The following is a 27,844-nucleotide window of genomic DNA, read 5'->3' as shown; positions in this document are numbered from 1 at the left end:
TGAGTCCAATAGCCAGGGATAATCGGAAATAAGCTGTTGTAGCCTGGCTTCCAGAATGTAGAGAAACGTTTCTTCCTCATGCTCTAACCACAGGTTGATTAATTTTGAAGCTGAGTCCGTTATGAAATTCCGAAGCTCTGTGGGTGGGGTGACTGCCGCTGGATCCATATCTGGCTGGTCCGTACTGTCACGGCGAGTGACAAGAGCCGTGTGGAAGAAATGAAGGAGGGTCCAAATGCAGGCAGTCGTGAAGGTGTGAAGGTGGTTTATTGAATAAACGGCAAAGGGAAAGTGGCAAACGAAGACAAACTATAGTGGAAAACAACTGAACTACAGCGCAGAAACCAGAACAGGAACATGAACATGAAGGACGGCGAGCAGAGGCAGACCATGGTAGACAGCAGGGAACACATGGATGAAACATGGTGGATACACAGACGGACCAGCAACTACAATGACAGAGGACACGACTTAAATACACACAGAGAAACACAGGGGAATTACACACAGGTGGTGGACACAGCTGGGAATAATCAACAAGACGAGACAGAGGTAAAACTGAACACACTCGCATGAGACGCAGACCTTCACAATAAAACAGGAAACGAGAACACTACACCAAGACGCACACCTGACACTGAGAGACAGACAGACAGAGAATGACACATGGAACCTGAACTAAACTAAACGTGAGATACAACCGAGAACAAATCCTTAAACATGAATAAACAGAAACATAGAATTCTAATCATCATCATTATAATAATAATACTCATAGCGCCCAAAACCAAACCAATCATTCAAAAATAAACTAAAAATCGAAACTGACCCAGAACCGTGACAGACATATTATTAAAATTTGGGCTATAATGGTTGTATTGATGTATAGCAACTTGAAATGCTCCCAAAAATGGCTCTACAGCATGTAACAATATAATATAAGCTCTGGCGGACTTGGTTCTATGGTAAGTCTTAAAGGGTTAAGGGCCATCAGTCAAACAATACTGTTTGGTCTGGGTCTAAGCATGTTGTGTGTGATGTCTTCTTTTGCTTTGAGGGCCGTGAACAGTTCACACTAGAGTGCGTTTTGGTGTCACATTTTATTTGTAGTGTGAACAACCGGACAAAAAAAATCGGATTCGATCAAAAAAACGGAATTAAGCATTATGACCTGCAGTGGGACCGTAGCCTTAGACACCTTTATCCAAAACTCACTGGGTGTAGCAAATCAGTAATTAAACTCAGGTAACCCCTGAAGACTACTGCATTGCCACTGCAAGGTGACAAGTAAATTGGTCGACTGCTTGTCCAGTGAGAGCAGCAAACTCCAGGAAAGACCAATGAATGAATCAATAAGCACAGGAGACCAGTTCAAATATAGCAGAGAGAGGAACCACCAGTAATCAACCTGCAATGGTTAATTACTGCACTGGTGTTAGGTACTAACTTGCATGTTAGTACCTAACACCAGTGCAACAGAACGAGGAAGAGATAATATACAGGGTGACACTGTGAGCTGATCGGCCACAGTAGCAAAATAGCAACAGTAACACTGATGCTGTCTATGTGGGCGTGTGTATGTATTGATTTAACTTTCATATTGTCAGGGTCCTGGGACTGAGCGGCCCAGGGTCCCTGAGCAGTTATGTATTATATTATTATTATTGTTGTGTATTTTGGTGTTGCTCCCCCTTCCCTGTGCTTGTGTATATGTGTGTGTGGGTGGCTGAGCACTTGTTTATAGGCGGCGTCAGGCCTGGAGGGTGTGGCCCTGCAAGGGGACTGGCCACACCTGAAGCAACACACCTGCTGCTGATCAGGCCTCGTCGGGGGAGCTACTTAAGACAGTCTTGGAGCTCCCACCGACGCGGGATCATTGCTTGAGACTCCACGTTAGTCTTCTGTTCAGTTGAGTTAGTGTGTGTATATGCCCGCAGTTGTATGTGTCCTGACGGCTGCGTCTATTGTTTCCAGCAGGAGGAGCGTGGAAGACACGAGAGCAGCGAGCACCGGGGGGTGCTGACACGGGAGCGGAGAGCACAGAGACACGGACTATTCACGGGGAGACACGACACGGGAGTCTGGGAAAACACGGGGATTTATTGTTACCTTGTTGCACACTGTAAATAAACACACTGTTTATACATAGAGCACCGCGCCTGGGTCCTCCTTCCCCACACATCCCCACGGTCTGCCAGCCAGACCGTGACACATATAGATCTTGATGAAGACTGACATCTATGACTCTGACTTTAAATCTCACCCAAAAGCCAGAGGGGCCTCTGCCACTGCTGTGCCAGCAACATCCTGCAAAATGTGTGTTTTAGTAAAAAAAGACAGATATAAGGATCAAGATGAAGATGAAGATGGGGCTGGTGTGGGTGGTTTAGATGGCTGACTGATGCAGTTAAAATAGAAGATAACATCAAACTGTTATGGTCTGGAGTCTAGTGACTCCGTGGTTATGTTTGTGTTTATTAATATTCACAATTTTAACTTGTTTCCTGGTTATTTGTTAATTATTTCCAGTGTTAGGTGTTCTCTCTGCATCTCTTGTGTTTCTTGTGTTGTGTCTAGTGTCCCTGGTTTGATGTTTGTCCTTATTTTACTTTGACAGTCCTGTGCCCTGCATCAGTGTATTGTTTTGCTTCTTCCTGCTCGTGTCTGATTTGTGTCAGCTGTGTCTCCCTCCCATTTCCTCATTTTCCCTTTGTGCATATTTATTATGTGTGTTTACCTCTGTTCTTCGTCTCCATCTGTGTTTCCTTCATGTTTCATGTCTCATTACTTTGTAGTGTTGTGTAAAGCCAATAATAAAGGCTAGCTTTTTTTTAACATACACCTTCACACCATTTTGTGTGTGCTTGGGTCCTCATTCTCATCATGAGGTCATCTGAGAAAAATGGCATATATCACAACTGATCAGAAAATTTCATGCCTGTATTAGAAACATGTTGGCCCTATTTAGCAGGGAAGACAAGCAGGAAATAAGTCAGAGTGCCTGTTAGTGGTGTGATCACTGTGTGTTTCCTGATGTGCAGCAATACTGTTAAACCAGATGGGCATAACTACTCAAGCAGCTTTACTTGCTCACTGAAAACTGCAGAAACAGAGGTGAGTCTTGCTGGTTGATCATCCTTAAATTGTTTGAACTTCTACATATTTCATGCTTAGCTTAAAAGATCACTGTTAGTGACTACTGACACCCGGAATAGAAATACTCTACACAGCTGCATCAGCATTACAAGTGGCCTCTGCCAATGTGCAAAATCTAAGATCTAATAAACTAATATCTAATATTTGGTATTTTGTGAGGAAATCACTTTCCTCTTCTTGGCATGCTTTCTGATGATCATAAATATTTGGATACAACTTTTGTTTACACTTCTGGGTGAAACACAAATGAAATGCCAGTATGAAACTTTGTCCAACATATGTGACTACTTAACACCTCCTTGCTCCGATTCCGTATGTGAAAGTATCATCTGTATAGACACGCTTTATATATCATCACACAGACTGTGCAGCAATCCCATGTTACAAGCTCTTGATAAGAAGAACATGTTGTAGACCTGGACATATGCAGACAGGATTATAACCAGTTATATGTTGTTATACATGATACCTTGTAATGCTCAGAGTAAAGAATTGTCTTGGTCCATGTTGAAATGATTGTTACGATTAGACTCGTGAGAGGAAGTGATTCATTTTTGCTTCCATAAATATAAACTGTACATGAAAGATGACATCACTAATGATTTCTATACTTGCATGTTAAGCTCTCAACTTTGCTTTTAATGCTGCAAGACTGTAGGGTGCATCATATAGAAAGCAAACTGAGACAACTGTTGTGAACTGAATTTAGTCAAACTGTCAGCAAACTCCCCCAGAAAGCTCCATGTATTAAAATTACTGTCTTAAAAAGAGATGCAGTAGAGTTCAAAAGAATATTTAAAATTAGTTTGACTTTCTCTCAGTGAATCGCTACCTTATCATGTTGGAGGGGTTTGTGTGTCCCAGGGATCCCAGGGGCTATGTTGTCTGGGGGCTTTTGCCCCCTGGTAGGGTCTCCCATGGCAAATTGGTCCTATGTGAGGGACCAGACAAAGAGCGATTCAGAAGACCCTTATGAAGAGAACATCGAGGGAACAGTTTACCCTGCCCGGGATAGGGTTACCGGGGCCCCGCCCTAGAGCCAGACCCGGGGAGGGTGCCCGAGGGCGAGCGTCTGATGGCCATCAGACGCTCGCCCTCGGGCACCCTCCCCGGGCCTTAGGACAGCCCGAAGAGGAGACATGGGCCCATCCTCCCGCGTGGGTAACGACAGCGAGACCTGGAGGGGCGTGATTGAACGGCCTCCCTGACCCGAACCCGAGCGGTGTTTTGTTATTGGACTTCTTTGCAAATCACAGTTTGGCCATAACGAACACCTTGTTCGAACATAAGAGTGTCCATAAGTGGCACGTGGCACCAGGACTCTCCTAAGCCGCAAGTCAATGATCGATTTTGTAATCGTATCACCAGACCTGCGACCATATGTTCTGGACACTCGGGTAAAGAGAGGGGCTGAGCTGTCAACTGATCACCACCTGGTGGTGAGTTGGATCAGGTGGCGTGGGAGGACACTGGACGGACACTCGGGTAAAGAGAGGGGCTGAGCTGTCAACTGATCACCACCTGGTGGTGAGTTGGATCAGGTGGCGTGGGAGGACGCTGGACGGGTCCCGGTGCACCTAAACACGTAGTGAGGGTGTGATGGGAAGTTCTAGCAGAGACCCCAGTCCGCGAGATCTTCAACGCACACCTCCGGCAGAGCTTCAACAGCATTCCGAGGGAGACTAGGGACATTGAGTCCGAATGGACCATGTTCAGCGTCTCCATTGCCGAAGCTGTTGCATTGAGCTCCGGCCGCAAGGTGGTTGGTGCCTGCCATGGTGGTAATCCCCGAACCAAATGGTGGACACCAGAGGTGAAGGGAGCCACCAGGCTGAAGAAGGAGTCCTATCGGGCTTGGTTAGCCCGTGGGACTCCGGAGGCAGCCGACAGGTATTAAGAGGCCAAGCGGAATGAGGCTCGGGCAGTGGCTGAAGCAAAAACTCGGATGTGGGAGGAGTTCGGAGAGGCCATGGAAAACGACTTTCGGACTGCCTCGAAGAGATTCTGGCAAATCATCAGGCGTCTCAGGAGGGGATAGCCGTGCTCTACCTGCACTGTGTATAGTGCTGGCGGAGCGCTGCTGACGTCGACTGAGAAAATTGTCAAGTGGTGGAAGGAATACTTCAAGGACCTCCTTAATCCCACTGACACGTCTTCCGAGGAGGAAGCAGAGTCTGGGGATGAGGGGAAAGACCCGCCAATTTCCAGGGCGAGGTCACTGAGGCAGTTAAACAACTCCTTGGTGGCAGAGCCCCTAGTGTTGATGAGGTCTGCTCCGAGTTCCTGAAGGCCCTGGACATTGTAGGGTTGTCCTGGTTGACACGCCTCTACAATGTTGCGTGGAGATCAGGGGCAGTACCCCTGGACTGGCAGACCGGGGTGGTGGTCCCCATCTTTAAGAAGGGAGACCGGAGGGTGTGTTCCAAGTACAGGGGGATCACACTCCTCAGCCAAAAGTCTATGCCAGGGTGGTGGAAAGGAGAGTTCGTCCGCTAGTCGAACCTCGGATACAGGAGGAACAATGCGGTTTTCGTCCTGGTCGCGGAACACTGGACCAGCTCTTTAACCTCTCGAGGATACTTGAGGGTGCATGGGAGTTTGCCCAACCAGTCTACATGTGTTTTGTGGACTTGGAGAAGGCATCCGACCGTGTCCTTCGAGGTGTCCTGTGGGAGGTGTTGCGGGAGAATGTGGTGTCTGGCCCATTGCTATGGGCCATTCAATCCCTATACAACCGTTGCAAGAGCTTAGTTTGCATAAGTCGGACTCGTTCCCGGTGGGTGATGGGCTCCGCCAGGGCTGCCCTTTGTCTCCGGTTCTGTTCATAATTTTTATGGACAGGCTTTCTAGGTGCAGCCAAGTGGCGGAGGGCTTTCATTTAGGTGGCCTCAGAATCTCATCTCTGCTTTTTGCGGATGATGTGATTCTGTTGGCTTCATCGGGTGAGGGCCTCCAGCTCGCACTGGAATGCTTTGCAGCCGAGTGTGAAGCAGCGGGAATGAGGTCAGAAACTCCAAATCTGAGGCCATGGTTCTTAGCCGGAAATGGGTGGAGTGCCCACTCCGGGTCGGGGATGAGTTCCTGCCCCAAGTGGATGAGTTCAAGTATCTCGGGGTCTTGTTCGCGAGTGATGGGAGAAGGGAGCCGGAGATCGACAGACGGGTTGGTGCTGCAGCTGCAGTGATGCGAACGCTGCACTCATCCGTCATGGTGAAGAGGGAGCTGAGTGTAAAAGCGAAGCCCTCAATTTACCGGTCGATCTACATCCCTACCCTCACCTATGGCCACGAGCTGTGGGTAGTGACCGAAAGAACGAGATCGCGGATACAAGCGGCAGAAATGAGCTTCCTCCGAAGGATGGCCGGCCTCTCCCTTAGAGATAGGGTGAGAAGTTCTCAGAGTAGAGCCGCTGCTCTTCCACATCGAAAGGAGTCAGCTGAGGTGGTTCGGGCATCTGACAAGGATGCCTCCTGGGCGCCTCCTGGGTGAGGTGTTCCGGGCATGTCCCACCGGGAGGAGGCCCTGGAGCAGACCCAGGACACGCTGGAGAGATTATATCTCTCGGCTGGCCTGGGAAAGCCTTGGTGTTTCCCCGGATAAGCTGGAGGAGGTGGCTGGGGAGAGGGAGATCTGGGCCTCTCTGCTTAGGCTGCTCCCCCCGCGACCCGGCCGGATAAAGCGGATAAAGATGGATGGATGGATAGTTTGACTTTGTTTTGTTTAACAATAAAATTAGACTATGATGGTAAAGCCATTCAAAGAGAGAATAAAGTGGATTTTTTTTTCAGCTGAAGAAGCATGGCTGACTCAACAAATGGGACTTCATCTTTCAACCAGACCTGTGATCCAGTTGTCCCATCACTGAACCCTTTCTTTGTACTGGTCTACAGTCTGGTGTTTCTGGTAAGTTTCCAATCTTCAGTGCTGTGTTAGAAATTGCTTTAAGTTTCTCAAAGCACTGTATGTACCAAGGTTCTCATCTCCTCACCCTCTCTCTGTCTCTTCAGGTAGGTTTACTCCACAATGGCTTCATCCTAAAGTTTTACATTGGTCAAGCTCAGCAGCAGGAGTCAAACAGTTTGATGGTCTACCTGAAGAACCTGACAGCTGCTGACTTCCTGCTCTGCCTCTCTCTGCCACTGCGCATCGCCCACTATGGTAGCAAGTCATTCATCATTCAAAAGGTCTACTGCAGCTTTGGAGCTTCTGCCTTCTACATGAACATGTATGCCAGCATCATATTCATGTGTTATATCGCTGCCAACAGGTGAGGAACCTTTACATATTTCCCACTACAGTTCATGACAGTGTTAATGGCTAAAACCCCTGCATTGCTGGTCAAGGTGTAGACATATCATTTTATATTTCCCACTCGGTCCTCAGCTTCCCCCACTCTCTCCGACAGACTTTTTATGTCCTCCTTTATCTTATCGAGTTTGCCGCCCAGTTCCTGCTGTAGCGTGTTGTCTTCTCTCAGCCTTTCGTTATCTTGTTTCATTTCTGATTTCGAGGACTCGATAGCTTTTAATAGCTCTCCAGCCGAGTCGCTAATTATACTGTTGGGGCTCGTGCAAGCTTGTCCTGTTGCATTGTTAGTATTTGTTTTTGCAGCTTTGTCCTGTCCCCTTGGCATTTTGGCCTCCGTTTGCCTTATTCCTCACCAACTACGTTCGCCTTACTCAGTTGAGTTGTCTGTTAACGAGTTTTCAGTGTTTTCTATTCCTGATTGTAAGGAGCAGCCACCAAACACGTCCACTCACTGTGCCATGACACCCGGAAACAGTGTAGACATATCATTTTAACTTGATAATGACCTTTGCGAATGTGGTACCACTGTGACTGCTTCGTGAAGTTATCTACTGTCTCCTTTGTCTTCTCTCTTCAGGTATCTTAAAATCGTCCATCCTTCAGGAACTCATGTCCTGCAGTCAGTGCAAACTGCGCACATCATCTCCATGGTCACTTGGGTTTGTCTCCTGGCTCCATCAGTTACTTATAGCATCCTCTTTTTCATCACCCAGAAACCCCTGACTTTTACCCCAAGCCGATGTTGGCCCCTCTTCAGTGCATCAATCAGCCTATTCTTCAAAATCCTCCACACCATCTGTGCCATCATCTTCCTCTTGGTCTTCATATCCCTGGTCTTCTTCTACCACGGCATCTCCCGCAGGGTGTTGCAGGCACAGCAGAGGCAGCTGGCCTCCTCCAATGCTGAGAAGCTGGTGAAGTCTCGCAGGAACATGTTGGTGCTGGTCAGCATCTTCTGTGTTTGTTTTGTGCCCTATAATCTGGTTCGTCTTCCTGTCACTTTTCTGTGGACCAGTTGCTCTGCGGGTCCAGTATTGTTCTACTTGGAGGAGGTGGCCACCATGATGTCAGTTTTCAACATCTGTCTGGACCCTCTTGTTTACTTTTTCCTCTGTAAGTCTTTTTGGGATCAGATGAGCCAGAGGATTGCATCAGTGGGGACCAACATCTAACAAGCAACCAAGAATAGCAAGAGCAGGAGCAAGACAGCAAGTGGACATTGTTATAGCAAAAAGTTAAATCAATGAGCTTTAAGGAAAAGTTTGACATTTTAGTTCAGTGAAACCAGTGTCATGTATCCCAAGTCCTCATGAACCACAGGAGTTTGTACTGAGCTCAGAGATCAATAGAAGGCTGATCTCAGCACAAACCCACTCCCACACAAACAACATCAGTCTTCATGTGTCAGCTTTTTTCTATTCAGTCTTTAGGGTGTTCTCATATCCTGCTGATGTAACACAAAATCAAAAACCATTTTTTGTCCTCATGGGACAGTTAATATCTGTATAAAACTCTTTAACTTCACTTTATCAGTTACATAGACAGGGCAACAGTAGCACATTAGAGTATCTATTTATATGTATGTATGATGCGCACGTATAACCACAGCAGCTATTTCCTGCTCCTGCTACAGCAAGATTTCTCATCACAGAGCTAATAATAAAGTGTATATAGTGTTACAAAGTGTGTGTCTGTTTGGTACCTTGTGTTTTAATATCTGTTGTTATTTATGAACAGGAAAGATGATCACAGAGCTGCAGGAACCTGGTGACACTTACTAACATTTAGTTTTTTTAAATAATGCTTCATGGGGCATCTGTGCTGTATTATCTCAGCCAGGGTTTTATTCACACTCTACTGAGTAAAAGAGAAAAGAAGAAGAGAAATGGCTTGATGTTTTGTGTTAGGAGAACGTGGTTAGATGAGTTTAAGTGAAGAATTGGACAATAAATAGAATAAATAATAAAAGATGTAAAATATATAAATAAAAAAGAATCAAGTCATATATGTCAGTAGCTGCCTGGTTAAGATAAGATGAGAGATAAGATAAGATGACCTTTATTAGTCCCACAGGTGGGAAATTTGTTTTGTTACAGCAAAAGTGCAAAGTTATGTAGCAGAAATTAGAAAACACTGGAATGCAATAAAATACAATAGAATAAAATAAAATACTATATACAACAGAATAAAATAGAATAATATATACAATAGAATAAAATAGAAATACAAATACTACATACAACTGAGTAAGAAAATACAAAAATACAACTTCGTCAGAAGATGAATTGTACAAGAATTGCACATATAGCAGTCTTATTTCACGTGTGAGGGTTTGATCAGCTGCAAAAGTCTTTGTTGTGGAGTCTGACAGCAGTGGGTAGACCTGCAAAATCTCTCTGTCCCACAACGTGGGTGCTGCAGTCTCGCACTGAAGGAGCTGCTCAGTGCTGTCAGAGTCTGCTGCATGGGGTGGGAGATGTTATCCAACAGGGATGACATCTTAGCCACCATTCTCCTGTCACTCACCACCTCCACTGGGTTCAGAGGGCATCCTAGAACAGAGCTGGCCCTTCTGATCAGCCTGTTCAGTCTCTTCTTGTCCCCAGCAGAGATGCTGCCGCCCAGGCAGACCACACCATAGAAGATGGCTGAGGCCACCACAGAGTCATAGAAGGTCTTCAGGAGTGGGCCCTCCACTCCAAACGACCTGAGTCTCCACAGCAGGTACAGCCTGCTCTGCCCTTTCCTGTAGAGGGCGTCTGAGTTATGAGTCCAGTCCAGTTTGTTGTTCAGATGAACACCAAGGTACCTGTAGCTGTCCACAGCCTCAATGTCCATACCTTGGATGCTCAGTGGTTGCAGTGGAGGATGTTCAATTCAATTCAATTCAATTCAATTTTATTTATATAGCGCCAAATCACAACAAAAGTCGCCTCAAGGCGCTTCATAGATACAGAGAAAAACCCAACAATCATATGACCCCCTATGAGCAAGCACTTTGGCGACAGTGGGAAGGAAAAACTCCCTTTTAACAGGAAGAAACCTCCGGCAGAACCAGGCTCAGGGAGGGGCGGCCATCTGCTGCGACCGGTTGGGGTGAGAGAAGGAAGACAGGATAAAGACATGCTGTGGAAGAGAGACAGAGGTTAATAACAGATATGATTCAATGCAGAGAGGTCTATTAATACATAGTGAGTGAGAAAGGTGACTGGAAAGGAAAAACTCAATGCATCATGGGAATCCCCCGGCAGCCTACATCTATTGCAGCATAACTAAGGGAGGATTCAGGGTCACCTGGTCCAGCCCTAACTATATGCTTTAGAAAAAAGGAAAGTTTTAAGCCTAATCTTAAAAGTAGAGATAGTGTCTGTCTCCCGAATCCAAACTGGAAGCTGGTTCCACAGAAGAGGGGCCTGAAAACTGAAGGCTCTCCCTCCCATTCTACTTTTAAATACTCTAGGAACAACAAGTAGGCCTGCAGAGCGAGAGCGGAGCGCTCTAATAGGGTGATATGGTACTACAAGGTCATTAAGATAAGATGGGGCCTGATTATTTAAGACCTTGTATGTGAGGAGCAGGATTTTGAATTCAATTCTGGATTTAACAGGAAGCCAATGAAGGGAAGCCAAAACAGGAGAAATATGCTCTCTCTTTCTAGTCCCTGTCAGGACTCTTGCTGCAGCATTTTGGATTAGCTGAAGGCTTTTCAGTGAGTTTTTTGGACATCCTGATAATAATGAATTACAGTAGTCCAGCCTGGAAGTAATAAATGCATGAACTAGTTTTTCAGCGTCACTCTGAGACAGGATATTTCTAATTTTAGAGATGTTGCGCAAATGGAAGAAAGCAGTCTTACATATTTGTTTAATATGTGCGTTGAAGGACATGTCCTGGTCAAAAATGACTCCAAGGTTCCTCACCGCGTTACTGGAGGCCAAGGTAATGCCATCCAGAGTAAGAATCTGATTAGATAACATATTTCTAAGATTTTCAGGGCCGAGTACAATAACCTCAGTTTTATCTGAATTAAGAAGCAGAAAGTTAGCGGCCATCCAGGTCTTTATGTCTTTAAGACATTCCTGCAGTTTAACTAATTGGTGTGTGTTATCTGGCTTCATGGACAGATAGAGCTGGGTGTCATCTGCATAGCAGTGAAAATGTATGCTATGTCTTCTAATGATACTGCCTAAGGGAAGCATGTATAATGTAAACAGAATTGGTCCTAGCACTGAACCCTGTGGAACTCCATAATTAACCTCAGTGTGTGAAGAGGACTCTCCATTTACATGCACGAATTGGAGTCTATTGGATAGATATGATACAAACCACTGCAGCGCAGTACTTGTAATACCTACAGCATGTTCTAATCGCTCTAATAGGATATTATGGTCAACAGTATCGAACGCTGCACTGAGGTCTAGCAGGACAAGCACAGAGATGAGTCCACTGTCAGAGGCCATAAGAAGATCATTTGTAACCTTCACTAAAGCTGTTTCTGTGCTGTGCTGAGCTCTGAAACCTGACTGAAACTCTTCAAATAAACCATTCCTCTGCAGATGATCTGTTAGCTGTTTGACAACTACTCTTTCAAGGATTTTTGATATGAAAGGAAGGCTGGAGATTGGCCTATAATTAGCTAAGACTGCTGGGTCTAGAGATGGCTTTTTGAGTAAAGGTTTAACTACAGCCAGCTTGAAGGCCTGTGGTACATAGCCGATTATTAGAGATAGGTTGATCATATTTAAGATTGAAGAATTAATTAATGGCAGGACTTCTTTGAGCAGTTTTGTAGGAATGGGGTCTAAAAGACACGTTGATGGTTTGGAGGAAGTAATTATTGAAGTTAACTCAGAAAGATCAATTGGAGAAAAAGAGTCTAACTTAATATCAATGGTACTAAGAGTAACTGTAGATAATATTACATCTGTAAAGGATGTTTGTGCCTGCGGAAGTCTATCACCAGCTCCTTGGTTTTACTGGCGTTGATCTGGAGGTAGTTCAGCTGGCACCAGTCCACAAAGTCTTGAGTCAGTCCTCTGTACTCCTTGTCGTCCCCATCAGTGATGAGGCCGACTATTGCAGAGTCATCAGAGAACTTCTGCAGGACATAACGAGGACTTCTGGTTATGAGATAAACAACTAATAAACCTAAACATTACATCAAAGTACCACAAGTGCAGCTCAGTGATGTTTCATTTTTAACACTAGGCTGATGTTTCATAGACAGAGTGCTGTACCAAACTGCACACTTTCACAAAAGTTTTCATTTGAAACTGAGGGAGGAAGCCGTTTTATTCATGGTACTGTGACATTGTGGGTCAGCTTATGTGATATTTTTTTCTCATAAACTGGGGAAGTCAACATTTAGGAATGAACAAAATGGAGGAATTATTGAGTCCACTACAATATGTCCTTTCATCAATATAAAACTGTCCCCAAAACCCTTTTTATGAGTTTAAATGTGATCGATCTAATGCGTTTATTAACTTTTCTTCATTCTATCATTTGTATTGATTTAAACAAAACACACAACCCATGGTTCTGGATTTGGGTTTACTGATCTGCAAGTTTACTGTCTTTGGCTCACTGAAGGAGTCTACCTGTCCAAGCACTGGTGTCCAGTGAGTGGTCTCTAACTGGTCCATCCAGGCCCCAGACCTGAGTACATATATACAGTGTGTATTTTGTATATCGTGTTATCATAAAAATAGCAAAAACAGAAAAAAAAAGCAAGTAGGCATTCATGGACAAGGGATGAGAACAGCTCGCTGTTTGAATGCTACAATCCGAGTAACCCCAGTGGAGGCGGTTCCATGAATAGGATGTGGACCTTATGGATTTTTTGACACCCAACATGTGGACTAACCTTGAAATAACTAGTAGCTCAGTGTACCAACAAGAAGTTCCAAGACGTAACTGGTATCACAATTGGAGCTTTATAAAGTACAATACAAATGCCAGGGCATGGGCGACCCAGGATATCATGTAAGGTGATCATGCTCTCTGAGAGAATAGTGGTTCAGACACTCACCAGTCTTCAGCCTCCATCCTTTTGCTTAACATAGTCTTAGGTCATCGTAGTTCAGTGGCTCCCAAACTTCTTTTGCTTGGACCCCCTTTGTTTTACAAGAAAAATGTTTGTGCCCCCCCCACCACTTAAACACCCCCCCAAACACCTTCCCAGACGCCTTAATGCCCACTCACACCATGGGCCATCTGACCTCAGGAAATCTCATAATAGGGTGAGCTCAGCTGAAACCCTGGCTGATTGTGACCCACACCCGTTTTCACACCTCGGCTCATGTGATTAGGTAGAGGATCATCAGGGGGTCCTTTGTCCCTCTATGGGAGGACACTGCCACAGGGTTTAAATCTGGGACTCTACACCATTTGACCTTAGAACTGACGCTATTCTTTCCAAGTTCCTTAGACTACGATGACCTGGATGACTGAGAACCTTCACGGACATATCTTGGCACTTGTGCAGGTGAAGCCAGGGAGGATATGCTTCATCATATTCTCTAGTCTTTGACTTGGAAGGCAGTCGGTTTGGAAACTTATTTGGCGACGTTTCATCGGTTTGCGTTTGTGTGGGAGCCCCGTCAAAAACCTGTCCATTATGCTAGCAGTGTCCAAGCATTCTTTTTTTTTCTTTTCATACCGTGCCCCCCCCTTAACAGCCATCTCCGAAAACGTTAGAGCACTTATGGAAATATGTGATGTCTGATGAATCGAGCAGATATTTGAAGTTTACACAGCACTAATCTCGCATGAAAATATCTTAAAAGTTTATTTTGTGACTCAGAAAGAGTAATATTTCAAACTCCGCCACTGCCTCGTTTGAGTTTTGGACGAAATGCATTTTGGGATATTGCATTTCGTCATTTCGAGCTGATTGGAGACCAGAACAGCAAATCAGATTTTTTGCATCCAAGTCTGTGATTGGCTGGTTTTGTGGCACAAATATAACGGTGTACAGAAAGAGTTGAGCGTGCACGGGCAGAAATGTTGAGAGCGCGCGCAACACATTGCGAGCCATCACAAATACAAAAACTGAGCGAGAGGGGCTGTTGTGTGTGTGTGGATAATAGCAAACACTGAAATACATTTTTTGCACGCAGCAATGAAGTTTGTTCACTCAAATTCAGCTTCTCTTCGCTCAAAATAAATTTCTCCTGAAAATGCAACACAAACTTTTTTTTATGTGCGCTCAATTTTTTTTTTTACGTGCGTTCAGAATAGTGGCACAAAAATAGCGCCATAGTTGAATGGCTGCTGCTTATCAAGCATGACAGACAGTGTTCATACAACCCGTAGCATTGCAAAGGGTTTCTGGAGGGGTAAAACATATAAAGTCCGTCTCTCTCCATGTATTCGCATGCAAGCACGTTGCTCCCATAAATCACAGAGAGGGCAGTGGTGCACACTAGTGACATCATATGTGCTAATGTTATGCTATGTTAGCATAACATTAGCACAGTGAAGCTGGATGAAAGCCAACTTTTCTTCCACTCGATAAAAGTTAACGTGAGGGGTTCTGGTGGTCAGGGACAAATGCAATCGCATAGCAGGATGCTATACATTGCTATACATTGTTATATATATATTGTACATTTTATATATATATATATATAGGTTTTTCCCTTTTTTTTTTTTTTTTTTTTTTTTTGCCTGTCCAGTTTGGCTCTTTTGCCATCAGAATTATTGTCTAAAGGCAAAGAAAGATGCCCAACGGATTTACTTTACCAAATTGACCATCCCAGCCTTGCAGTAATGGTCCATTTGATTCACCTTTTATTGTTTATTTTATTTTCACTTACTGAATACGGGACAGACTTGACTGGGGGAAAGAAGGGGAGAAAGAAAGAGGGAAAGAGAAACAGCTGAGAAGAGGGACAGGGGAGAAGGGCAAAAGACAAAAACCAACAGAATGAGCAGAGAAAAAAAAAAAAAGAAATAAAAAATGCATATATCAATCACCTGGATCACCTGCTGAGAAAGAAAAAAGAAAACAAGCAGAAGAGAACAAGAGTATTAGAATAAACAGCATCCATCTTCATCCGCTTTATCCGAGGCCGGGTCGCGGGGGCAGCAGCCTAAGCAAAGAGGCCCAGACCTCCCTCTCCCCAGCCACCTCCTCCAGCTTATCCGGGGGAATATCAAGGCGTCACAATGATATATGGGAATATGACAGTAGATACTAAATGTTAAACATTATTGTGCAGCACATAAGATCAACAGAACACAGTGTGCTTTGAGGTAGGAGCCAAAAAGGGTGTAGTTTGTGGGTGTGATCACCCGTGTGTACACCTGTGAGCATGGACGCGCTTGTTATTTTAAAAGGTTCCTTCATGTAATGATCTGCTAGAGGGTGTGGGAGGGGGCCACAGCCCCGTCCTCCAGGGCATGAAGCAGGTATGGAGGAGATCAAAACTCCAGACATCCAGAGGCCCCCAGAACACAAGAGACCAAGGAAGACCAACAGAGGGGCAGCCGCGCCACTGTCCCAGAAAGAGCTGAGGAGAGTCCCAGATGAGGGCTCACTCAGCAGCCGCGGAGCAGAAGCCAGGGGTGTTGCAGTGACGCGCCCGTGAGCTCCGCCGGCAGCCAGCCGTGCCTGAGTGACCGAGCCCCAGGCCGAGAGGCCGGGGGCACCCCACCTCCGAAGTGGCCCGAGCGAGCCTCAGGCTCCAGGCCCCGATAAGCAGCCACCAAGGAGTGAGCCGGCGTGTACCTGGACGCCCATCCCCGGACACAAAGAACCACCAACGCACCGATGTCTGAGGGAGTCCGCCACTGGCAGGGGAAGTGGTGGTAGGAGGAGATAGGCCTCCAAACCTTGGAGGGCCTAAGATGTCCCCAGAGAGGTGGCGCCTGACACCCAACCTGACATATAGACACAGACATACAGGCACACACAGACACAAACATTCATTCCCACCCTCATGCTCTCATGTGCACTTACTCCACACTCAACCAACGTGGAGACAGACATAAAGAGACGCTGTCCACACGATCACACTCCCCAAGCGTACTCTACAAACCGGGTCTAGGTACCCTTGCCCCTGGAGGGGGAACTGCACCCAGACCCAGGTGGTGTTACCCTTTTCCCTGCGGTGGGGGGAGGCAGACCGTCCTGACTCCGCAGCAGCAGGGAGGCCCCACACTCCAGACCGCAGTCGGACGGCCAACTCCTCCTCATAGCCCCCCCGCTCCAGCAGGTCGCAGAGAATGGGGGTGAGAGAAGACTCCAAACCTCCCTCCACCCGCTCATTGTAGTGTTGATGCATGTGTGTTCTAAGGTGCATTTAAAACCCAGGAGGGCATGGAGCTACCTGCCAGAGAGCAGCAGGTAAGCGCATAGTCCCTCCTGAAAGCCCTCAATGTCTACGTGTATTTAAAACTGAGAGGTGGGCAACGATGCCAGGGATGGGGTGTACACCCTGATGGTACTTTGGATTCCGTGTATCGTGCCCACCCCCAAGATCCTATATGTATGTGTAATGAGAGTGTGAGTAATGTGAATGTCTAAGTTGTGGGATAAAATTGAGGCAGAGGCAGCCAGAAGGGGACAGAGGGGAGGGGGGGGGGGGGGTAGCCTCCTCTGCACCCTGGTGACATACCCCTACTCCAAGGTCCTGCATGTGTGGGTGGTTGTGGTGGAGCGGGAAGAGGGAGGCAGCTGGAGATGGGAGGGAAGGAAGGGAGGGGCAAGTGACCCCTCCCTGGGGCCAGCTCCCCCGCTGACCCCAGTAGGCACCCCCATACTCCGCGACCCGCCAGGGAAAGGGGGCCCAGGCCCATCCAGACCGGGCCCAGTGCAGCAGCGCCTCCCGGCCCCACAGAGCCCGGGACAGTCCACCCAACCCCACCACAGAGAAAACTGCACCCACCCCACCATCCACTCATCTTCCAGACTACATAAGACAATAAACACCCAGGCTGAGATCTTCCTCCACCTCTCCTGTATCTCCCCCTCCTGCAGAGAGAGCTCCCGAGGAGAGGAAAGCTCCTGCAAGATGTGACAATCTCCCCCACCAGTTGAAGAGCCCCCCAGGTGGCTCGATGCACCGGCGGCACCCTGCTCCAGGGCTGGGCCCCCATGCACCCACCCGCCCACAACCCCGGCAACACACCAACCAGGACCCAAGCCCCCGAGGCCCGGCCCGGGCCCCAGCCCAGAGACGGACTGCCCCCAGAACCTCACGCCCATCCCGGACCCACCCAGGGGCAGCCAGGCTACCAGGTCAGTAACCCACGTCCGTCAGCACAGACCCTCCCCTAGCCCCGCTGCACGCAGCCGCGAGGAAACAGTCACCTGAGAGCCAACAGAGCCCCTAACCAGACATGACCGCTACCCCGGGTTGAGCCCCCCAAGGAAGATGCCTCCGGGGAACCCCCCGACGCCCTAAGCCTGTCCCTACCCCCACACCAATCACAACAGTGAAGGCGGGACCAAACTATGACCCCCCACCCCCACTAGGTGATGGAGCTGATCAAAGGAGCCCAGAGCAATTGATCTGATGTGGTGGCAGAGGCTGTATCAAGACTAATGTAATCTAGTAGATAATTTCTATATTGGTTAGAATTAAGATTATTTTTATTTTTCCAGTTCATGAGGACAGTTTTCTTGGCTATGCATAGGGCAGTGAAAACCATATGGGCTATATTCTTTTCTGAAGTGACATTATCTAAGCTGCCCAACAAACACACTAAGAGGGAAGTTGGAATGTTACATTTCAGACACTTCGATAAGTCTTCACATATCTCGCACCAAAACTTCTCAACTGGTGGACAGAACCAAAGAGCGTGGATATAATTGTCCGGTGAATTGGTTTGGCAGTGTGAGCAGTTGTTGGTAGACGTAAAGCCCAGCTTGAACATCCGATGACCTGTATAGTGCAGTCTATGTAATAATTTGTATTGAATTATTTGAAGACTGGGATTTCTAATTAGATGAAAGGTTTTTAAGCAAATCTGAGACCAGAAGTTTAGGTCTAAATTAACTGATAAATCCGCTTCCCATTTTGCAATAGGAAGTGATATTGATTCATCTGTTTTAGAAAGCATTCTGTATATTTTGGATAGTAATTTGGAGGTTTTAAGAGTAAGAAACTGAACCACACTTGGTGGTGTTTGTAGTTCAACTTGACCCGGTTTAAATGTCTTTTTTACTATGGATTTAATTTGTTGATATTCTAAAAAATCTTTTCTTGTTGATCCCATATTGTGTAACTAGTCTGTCAAATGAGATAAATTCTGTTCCTTCTAGTATATGTTCTAAATATTTGATTCCTTTACCACTCCAATCTGAAAAGTTTATCATATTATTGTTTTGTAATATGTCAGGGTTGTTCCAGATAGGTGTACGTTTGCATGGGATTAATGAATTTTAGAAACTCCCACCATGCTGTCAGAGAAGAGCTGATGTTGATGCTTTTAAAGCATTCATGTCGTTGGATGTTTGAGCTGATAAATGGTAGGTCTGAGATCTCTAGATTATTGCAAAGTGCTTGTTCTACATCTAGCCAAGGTTCATCTAAGAGGGTATGTTTTAGCCATCCTGAGATAAACTGAAGCCTGTTGGCTAAGAAGTAGTGCTGAAAGTCAGGCAGTTCTAGTCCTCCTTTATCCTTGGTCTTTTGTAGTGTTTTAAGCTTATACGTGGGGGTTTATTTTTCCAAAGGAATTTGGACATACATGAATCTAGCGATCTGAACCAATCTTGTGGCGGTTTAGTTGGGATCATTGAGAATAAATAATTTATTTTTGGTAAGACCATCATTTTTATAGCGGCAACCCTTCCCATGAGTGATATGGGTAGACATTTCCATCTAGCCAGATCATCTTCTACCTTCTTTAAAAGTGGGATATGGTTTAATTTAGTTAGATCTGCAAGCTTGGGAGAAACATTAATACCTAAATATTTTATATTTCCCGATTGCAGTGGTGTAGAAGAGGAATTATGGAGGGAGCAATTAATCGGTAGAACTGTGTGTGAATGTGTGTGTGAATGGGTGGATGACTGGATATGTAAAGCGCTTTGGGGTCCTTAGGGACTAGTAAAGCGCTATATAAATACAGGCCATTTACAGGCCATTTACTGTAGATTTTGACCAGTTAATTGAGTAATCTGATATTCTTGCAAAAGAGTTTATCAATTCAATCACCCCAGAGATATTGGTTTGTGAATTTTGGAGAAAGAGTAACACATCATCCGCATAAAGGCTGATTTTATGTTCCACGTTCTTGCATTTTATGCCCTTAATTACTGAATTCTGTCTAATTCCTGCTGCTAGTGGTTCAATAAAAATTGCAAACAGTGAAGGGGAGAGTGGGCATCCCTGCCTGGTGCCCCTCAAGAGACAGAAGCTGGAGGATGTCTGGTCATTTGTTCTAACACAAGCTGTTGGGGAATTATATAATATTTTTAACCAGTTTATGAAAGAGGATCCAAAACCAAATTTGTGTAAAGTTGCAAATAGAAATTTCCAGTTAACTCTGTCAAATGCTTTTTCTGCGTCTAAAGAGAATATTGTAGTTTCTAGGTTTTTACTGTATGAGTAGTCTATCAAATTAAGTAATCTACGTGTATTTGTTGATGAGTGCCTACCTTTTATGAAACCAGTTTGGTCCGGATGAATTAAGAGGGGGGTTATTTTCTCCAGTCTCTTTGAGAGAGCTTTGCAGATTATTTTAAGGTCTACATTTATAAGGGATATTGGACGATAGCTTGAGGGATATACAGGGTCTTTGCCTGGTTTTAGCAGGAGATTAATGTTTGCAGAATTCATATTTGATGGAAGTCTGCCCTTTTCTTTAATTTCCAACAACGTTCTGTAGAAAACTGGTGCTAGAATCGACCAGAATTCTTTGTAGAATTCTGCAGGAAAGCCGTCTGGACCTGGAGCCTTATTATTGGGCATACTTATCAGGGCTTCCTGGAGTTCACCTGGTGTCAGTGGTGAATCCAGTGCCATTGCTTGAGTGTCTAATAATTTTGGAAGAGTTATGTTGTCCAAAAACTGATCAATTTCTTTTTTAGATGGGTTTATTTGTGGTGAATATGTGAGAAAAAAGTATATTCCTTACTGGTGGGGTGAAGGGAGCGCCATGCATGGCAAAGACCAAAGTCGCTCATATACTGTTTGATTATATTTATGGACTGCCAATTACGCTGAGTTCCCGCTGTATTGAGCCTATCCATGTCTTCATTTAGTCCAAGGTTGAGGTCGCCTCCAAGAACAAGTGTGCCATCTAAGTGTTCAGAGAGTGCACTGAAAAAACTGTGAAAGAATGAGGGATCATCAACATTTGGACCATATACACTTGCAATACATAGCTTTTTATCAAGTATAGATAGTTTAATGATTAAGAATCTGCCCTCTGGATCTATAACTGTATCAAGTACTGTGAAATTAATATTTTTATGTATTAAAATTTGTGTTTTTTCCCTTTGTTAATACTGTCCATATGTACATAGCGCTGTAGAATTGTACCCCCCCCCCCTCCCCCCAGTATGTTTACACTGAGTAGGAGATGCTCTGTATCTCATTGTACAACTGTATAGTGACAATAAAGGCATTCTATTCTATTCTATTCTCTAGACACGGGCCAAACTTCAGTCTGGAGAACAACTGAGATTATTCATCCACAATACGAGGTTAGTTATTAATACAGTGCAACAACATGGGAATAGAGCAGCTGCGAGAGAATTCAACATAAATGAATCAATGTTATGGAAGTGGAGGAAGCGCAGTTTTTGGCTTTCACTCACACTAAAACATGCATTTTGCTGCACTGTTTACACTTATTTCTTTTCTTTCTGCTCTTTTATATATTTTGTAAAACTGCAACAAATATTTTATATCAGCAGCAATTTTTCTCAAACTGCTGCATCACAGCTTTCATGCTCTGACCTGCATGTGAAATGAGATAAAAGCTCTTTATCAGTAACTTTTACAACTTCTGGCAGGTTAATGTCTGAACTTTGGAGTGAAACACACCCTTAGTTACAGGAAATAACACCACTGTCTGTAACAAAGTGAATCCACCTTAACACCACCTGTGTGTGTGTGACTGCATTACACTCCCACTGCTGGGAACCTGAACAAGAACCAGAACAAAGTCTAAAATAGAAGCTGACAAACAGCTGCACCACCGAGTGACACTTTATTTTATAAACTTCACAACAGGTTTCATGTTGTGACCTGTGGAGGTGAAAAGACACAAAACCTGTTTTACAGCTTTTGAGCTGCAGGCAGGATTGAAACACACCTTAGTTAAAAGTCAAACAGCAACATTTTCTCCTCCCCTCACGTCACTCAAATGTGACAAACCAGGAAACAGGAAGTTCTTCGTCCTCAGTAAAGAGAGACGCACAGACGATCAGACTGAGCTCAGACCAAACTAGCAGCTTCCTCTGAGTGAGTCCAGCTACAGGAGAGAAAAGTGGAAAACTCCAACACTGCTGCTTCAAGCTGCTGACGCTCCACACACTGAATGTGAGTTTGAGCAAAAACACGACTCAAAGGAAGTTTCAGTGAAGGTGGTAGAGGAGGGAGGGGAGCCAGGACTGACTGTACTTCCTGTCTGCTGTTTTCAGCTTCACTCACAGACTCAATGGCTTCCAGATCAGAGGAGGATCTCTGCTGTCCGGTCTGTCAGGAGGTCTTCAGAGATCCTGTTATTCTGTCATGTAGCCACAGCTTCTGTAAAGACTGTCTGAAGAGATGGTGGAGAGAGAGACCAACACACGAGTGTCCAGTTTGTAAGAGAAGATCTTCAAGGGATGATCCACCTTTATGTCTGGCTTTAAGGAACCTGTGTGAGTCGTTCTTACAGGAGAGAGATCAGAGAGCTTCAGAGGCTCTCTGCAGTCTGCACTCTGAGAAACTCAAACTCTTCTGTCTGGACCATCAGCAGCCAGTGTGTGTCGTCTGCAGAGACTCAGAAAAACACACCAATCACAGATTCAGACCCATCGATGAAGCTGCACAACAACACAAGAAGGAACTTCAGGAAACTCTGGAGCCCTTAAAGAAGAAGTTAAAGGTTTGTGAAGAAGTTCAAGTGAAGTTTGATCAAACAGCAGAACACATTAAGGTCCAGGCCCGACACACAGAGAGGCAGATTAAGGAGCAGTTTAAGAAGCTTCACCAGTTTCTAGCAGAGGAAGAGGAGGCCAGGCTGGCTGCACTGAGGGAGGAAGAGGAGCAGAAGAGTGGGATGATGAAGGAGAAGATGGAGGCTCTGAGCAGAGAGATAGCAGCTCTTTCAGACACAGTCAGAGCCACAGAGGACGAGCTGAGAGCTGAAGACGTCTCATTCCTGCACAACTACAAGGCTGCAGTGGAAAGAGTCCAGCGCTGCCCCCTGCTGGATGATCCACAGCTGCCCTCAGGAGCTCTGATAGACCAGGCCAAACACCTGGGCAACCTGACCTTCAACATCTGGAACAACATGAAGGACATGGTCTCCTACACTCCTCTCATTCTGGACCCAAATACTGTTCATCCAAACCTCATCCTATCTGAAGATCTGACCAGTGTGAGACTAGGAGGAGAGAGGCAGCAGCTTCCTGATAATCCAGAGAGGTTTGATTATTACGGCTCTGTCCTGGGCTCTGAGGGCTTTAACTCAGGGACTCACAGCTGGGATGTTGAGGTTGGAGACAGTGCAGGGTGGACACTGGGTGTGTTAGCAGAGTCTGTGAAGAGGAAGGGACGCATACAGTCTGGATTATGGAGAATATTGTTACATAAAGGTGAATACTACACACTGTCACCATCAGCTCCTCTCACTGCTCTCTCAGTCCAGAAGAAGCTCCAGAGGATCAGAGTGAATCTGGACTGGAACAGAGGAAAGCTGTCATTCTCTGATCCTGATACTAACACACACATACACACCTTCACACACACTTTCACTCACAGGATGTTTCCATACATATGGACTGTTGATAAACTGAAGGTGTGTCCGTTGAAGGTGTCAGTGTCAGTGCAGCAGATGAGTTGAGGATGATGATGTTTCTAATGTTGTTTCCTGTCAGTGAGTTGAAGCTGTTAAACTGCAGCTGTCCTCCTGCTGCCTCGTTGTTCCAAAGCTCTTTGTTTCTCTTTTAGTTTCACTCTTTCTTTCTGTTTCTGCTGTCCACCTTTTCACATGGAAAATCATTTCACTGTTTCTCACTGAATGACTCCCCAAACTAGATTTGAAATTCTATCAAGTTTCTAATCATTACAAGTGATTCATGTTTCTATTTGATGTGTAAATGGAGATGATTTAGTTTGCTGGGATATGGACTGACATGTGTTGAATGGGAGGAGCAGTTTGTTGTTGTCTTCTTGTCTGTTTATGACAACAATAAATATGTTGTTGAAACAATGATTCATGTTTAACTCCATATATGAAATGTTTCTGATCTTTGAATTCTGTTTGATTAAAGACTTTCTTCATGACACAAATGAGATTTCAGTGTATTAATAGAACTAAATAAGCTCAGAGTTGAAAGGCTGGAGTATTATGTACGTGCTTCACTGTCAGGATCTTCAGGGGGATTCAAAGGGAAACATCAAACTGCTGTAATGAGATAAACTAGTTGGGCTGAACACACTTATCTGTAGTTTGTCTCCATCCAGGATCATCAGAATATAATGAACATGTGTGAAGAGCCACAAAATGCTGCTGCCATCTCAGCATGATGAGCTCCAGCCTTTGTTAGCAGGACAACAGGAAACATGAGACAACTTTCAGAGACAGTAACCAACTGTGGCCACAAGATGGCAGCAGCTGATCTGAGATCCTTTATTGGACAGAAGGACTCTGCTCTGTGACGTCATCAGAGAGACGGCCTTCACTCTGATAGATCTGACGTCATGTCTGCACTGCGATGATGAAAGCTGATAAACACATTGTTATTGATCCATGAAATCACCTCTGTCCTCTCAAGTGTAGCTGTTTACAGAGCTGAAGAAGTCCTTCATCATCAAAACAGACAAACATGTATTTCCTGTATTAAGTGACGTCATCCTCACTCTGACCTCTTACATACATTCTGTTCAGTTTTCCTGCTGTAAGAAATAAACTGTGTGAAAATAGAAATGCAGGGAAACATCCATTAATCACAGCTGAGCCGTTTGTTTCTGACTCACATTCAATGAGGCTTCAGGTGTAAATACCTCAGAAGTGTTTGTGAGTTCAGTAGAAGCAGACCCAGTCGACCATCATGGCCTCCACAGCACTACACAATGCAACAGAAAGGCCTTCATCATCTGCTGAACCACCTCTGAACCACGACACTCTCCCTGCATCTAAAAGCTGTTAGTCAGGATGAGATGCTGCTGTGATCGCTCACAATTTACCTGTGAGACCTTTGTAAATATTGTCTTTGTTTCTGGAGGAAACACCTTTAGTCTGTTTGTATTTGGAGTGCAGATCTGGGCGTCCATCACTTTAACCTGCACACGTTTAGTTATTGAGTGTAGTTGATGTTTGGCAGCATTTTATAAGTGACAGTTCATGAACGGTGAAGGAACAGAGGACGCCTGACCATCCTACCTGTGTCAGTAAGAAGACTTTCATCACAACTTCACAACTTAACACAACTGAAACCTGAATTCAGTGTTGCATAGTTTACTAACAGTGTGTGCTGACACTGAAGTTAGCAGTTTGTTTCCTAAGAGCTGCTGGGACAAACCACAGTGACCGGCTACAGAGTTTAGTTAAGGTGGTGAGACGCCGAAAGAGAGGTAAGCGAGCCGGCGCACTCGTGCGTCTGAGGAGACGTGGACTGCGAACTGCTCTTCCTGGGATCTTCCTTTCCAATGTACGATCACTCAGGAATAAGACAGACGAACTGGCCCTGATGAGAAGCATGAACAGAGACTTTGCCTCCTCCTGTGTGTTATGTTTTACGGAGACGTGGCTCTGTGAGGACATCCCGGACAGCGCGCTCAAGCTGGAGGGCTTTCATCTGCTGCGCGCGGACCGGCAGGCCTCTCTTTCTGGTAAGACCAAAGGTGGAGGTGTCTGCTTCTACATTAATAGTGGCTGGTGCACAGATGTAACAGTGATTGCTCAGCACTGCTCTCCCTCTCTGGAATACCTTTTTATTCACTGCAAACCGTTTTATTCTCCGCGGGAGTTTGCTTCATTCAACCTGGCCGCTGTTTACATAAAGATATGATGCACCAATGCAGACCAGTTCATTGCTATTAAGAAGTTGGATATGGTTATTGTCCGTGAGAGGGGGGCAGAGAGTTCAGGAGCCTCACAGCCTGTGGATACAGGCTGTTGGCCAGTCTGGATGTTCTGGCCTGTATAGACCTGTACCTTCTCCCTGAGGGCAGCAGATGGAAAAGGTGGCGCGCAGGGTGATGTTGGTCATTGAGAGCATCCTCACTGGATGCATCACCACCTGGTATGGCAACAGCACCGCCTACAACTGCAAAGCTCTCCAGCGAGTAGTGCGGTGCTCTGAACAGATAATTGGAGGTGAGCTTCCCTCCCTCCAAGACATCTACAGGAAGCGGTGCCTGAGGAAAGCGGGGAGGATCATCAAGGACTCCAGTCACCCCAGCCATAAACTGTTCAGACTGCTTCCATCAGGAAGGAGGTTCTGCAGCATCCGGTCCCGTACCAGCAGACTGAGAGACAGCTTTTTCCATCAGGCCATCAGACTGCTGAACACGTCATAGACACCTCAGCTTCACTACTGGAACTTCAACATTATGCACTCCACACTGTATATAAATGCCACTTGTTTTGCACATATTCAACTCTGTATATTTTATATATTTTATTATTATTATTATTATTACTTTATTTTATTTTTTTACTATTTAATTTGTAAAAATGTGTATACACACACACACACACACACACACACACGTAGGAAAATATTTAGTATACACATCCAGAAATGCATACACTATTATATATTGTACATATATTTATTAGTTTCAGGTTGGCCATTCTTGTATTTTGCTCGTTTGTGTTGTTGTGTTTGCACATCTCTGTTGCTTGTGGGGCTCACACACAAGAATTTCACTCGCATGTGCTGTGCCAGTGTGCCTGCACATGTGATGTGACAATAAAAAAAAAGTGATTTGAAAAAAGTGGTCCCGCAGGATACTGTGCACCCTCCTCAGACAGCGAGTGGGGAAGATATTACTGATCTCTGGCAGACTTGTTCCAATAATTCTGCCAGCTTCTTTCACCACCCGCTGGAGTGCTTGCTGATCGGCCTTGGTGCAGCTGGGGAACCACACTAGAAATCCATACGTCAGAACGCTGCTGATGGCACAGTTGTAGAAGTTCAACATCAGAGATCTGGGAATGTGTGCGCTCCGCAGTCTCCTCAGGTAGTAGAGGCGCTGTTGGGCCTTCCGTACAACTGAGGTGATATGGTTGCCCCAGGACAGGTCCTCGGTCACAGTTACTCCCAAGAATTTAAAACTGCTCACCCTCTCCACCGCCTCACTGCCAATGAAGAGAGGCAGATGGTTGTTATGACCCTTCTTCCGGAAATCTACAATGATCTCCTTGGTCTTTTTGGTGTTTAAGACCAAGTTATTGTCGTGGCACCATGACTCTAGTTGTTGCACCTCTGTCCTATAGTTTGTCTCATCATTGTTGGATATAAGTCCGAGCACTGTAGTGTCATCTGCAAACTTAACAATGAGATTGGACGCGCAGGAGGAAATACAGTCATGGGTGAAGAGAGTGTATAGCAGAGGGCTCAGGACACACCCCTGAGGGGCACCGGTGTTGACCACAAGGGTGGAAGAGGTGTTCTTACCCACTCTGACACTCTGTCTACGGTTAGTGAGGAAGTCCACAATCCAGTTGCACAGAGAGGAGTTAAGTCCCAGTTGGTGGAGTTTGGGATGGAGTTTGTATGGCCGGATGGTATTAAAAGCCGAGCTGTAGTCTACAAAGAGGAGCCGTGCATAGGTGTTCCTGTGTTCCAAGTGCTTCAGTAATGTGTGCAGCACTGTGGCGATCGCATCCTCGGTTGACCGGTTCTCCCTGTATGCAAACTGGTGCGAGTCCAGGGATGGTGGAAAAGCAGCTCTGATGTGTTTAATAACCAGTCTCTCCAGGCATTTGGCGGGAATGGGGGTGAGTGCCACAGGTCTGAAATCGTTCAGGCATGTGACATTTGACTTTTTTGGGATGGGAACGATGGTTGCTGCTTTGAAACAGGATGGTACCAGTGAACAGGACAACGAGGTGTTATATATAGAGGTGAAGACGTCCGCCAGGTCCGCAGCACAGTCTTTTAGCACCCGGCCCAGCACTCCATCTGGCCCGGCCGCCTTCCTGGTGTTAATGCTCCGGAACACACGCCTCAGCTCACGAGTGCTCAGGACTGGAGCAG

The 27,844-nt window shown here is 45.6% G+C and overlaps 2 protein-coding genes across 2 annotated transcripts; both read left to right on the top strand.

Annotated features, from left to right (window-relative positions):
• Positions 1 to 6,954: 6,954 nt before the first annotated feature.
• On the top strand, positions 6,955 to 8,636 carry LOC146712860 (P2Y purinoceptor 14-like). The gene is made up of 3 exons (XM_085452658.1): positions 6,955 to 7,059; positions 7,164 to 7,423; positions 8,042 to 8,636. Exons 1-3 carry the CDS (start codon positions 6,955 to 6,957, stop codon positions 8,634 to 8,636), a joined length of 960 nt encoding a protein of 319 aa, XP_085308784.1.
• Positions 8,637 to 21,555: 12,919 nt separating this feature from the next.
• On the top strand, positions 21,556 to 23,860 carry LOC146712859 (nuclear factor 7, ovary-like). The gene is made up of 2 exons (XM_085444862.1): positions 21,556 to 21,968; positions 22,070 to 23,860. Exon 2 carries the CDS (start codon positions 22,087 to 22,089, stop codon positions 23,476 to 23,478), a length of 1,392 nt encoding a protein of 463 aa, XP_085300988.1. The 5' UTR covers positions 21,556 to 21,968; positions 22,070 to 22,086; the 3' UTR covers positions 23,479 to 23,860.
• Positions 23,861 to 27,844: the final 3,984 nt, after the last annotated feature.

The sequence above is a fragment of the Copadichromis virginalis genome, linkage group LG3 (assembly GCF_057382275.1).
Source record: "Copadichromis virginalis isolate Kocher_CV1m ecotype Utaka linkage group LG3, C_Virginalis_male_GT1.1, whole genome shotgun sequence".
NCBI classification, from domain to species: domain Eukaryota; kingdom Metazoa; phylum Chordata; class Actinopteri; order Cichliformes; family Cichlidae; genus Copadichromis; species Copadichromis virginalis.
This window is presented reverse-complemented; position numbering and strand designations above follow the sequence as displayed.

Excerpts from the sequence above, each read along its gene's own strand:
- LOC146712860 (XM_085452658.1), top strand. The coding sequence starts at position 6,955 with ATGGCTGACTCAACAAATGGGACTTCATCTTTCAACCAGACCTGTGAT. Across the intron at positions 7,060-7,163 it reads TCTACAGTCTGGTGTTTCTG|GTAGGTTTACTCCACAATGG; the intron begins GTAAGTTTCCAA and ends CTGTCTCTTCAG. Across the intron at positions 7,424-8,041 it reads TGTTATATCGCTGCCAACAG|GTATCTTAAAATCGTCCATC; the intron begins GTGAGGAACCTT and ends TTCTCTCTTCAG.
- LOC146712859 (XM_085444862.1), top strand. The coding sequence starts at position 22,087 with ATGGCTTCCAGATCAGAGGAGGATCTCTGCTGTCCGGTCTGTCAGGAG.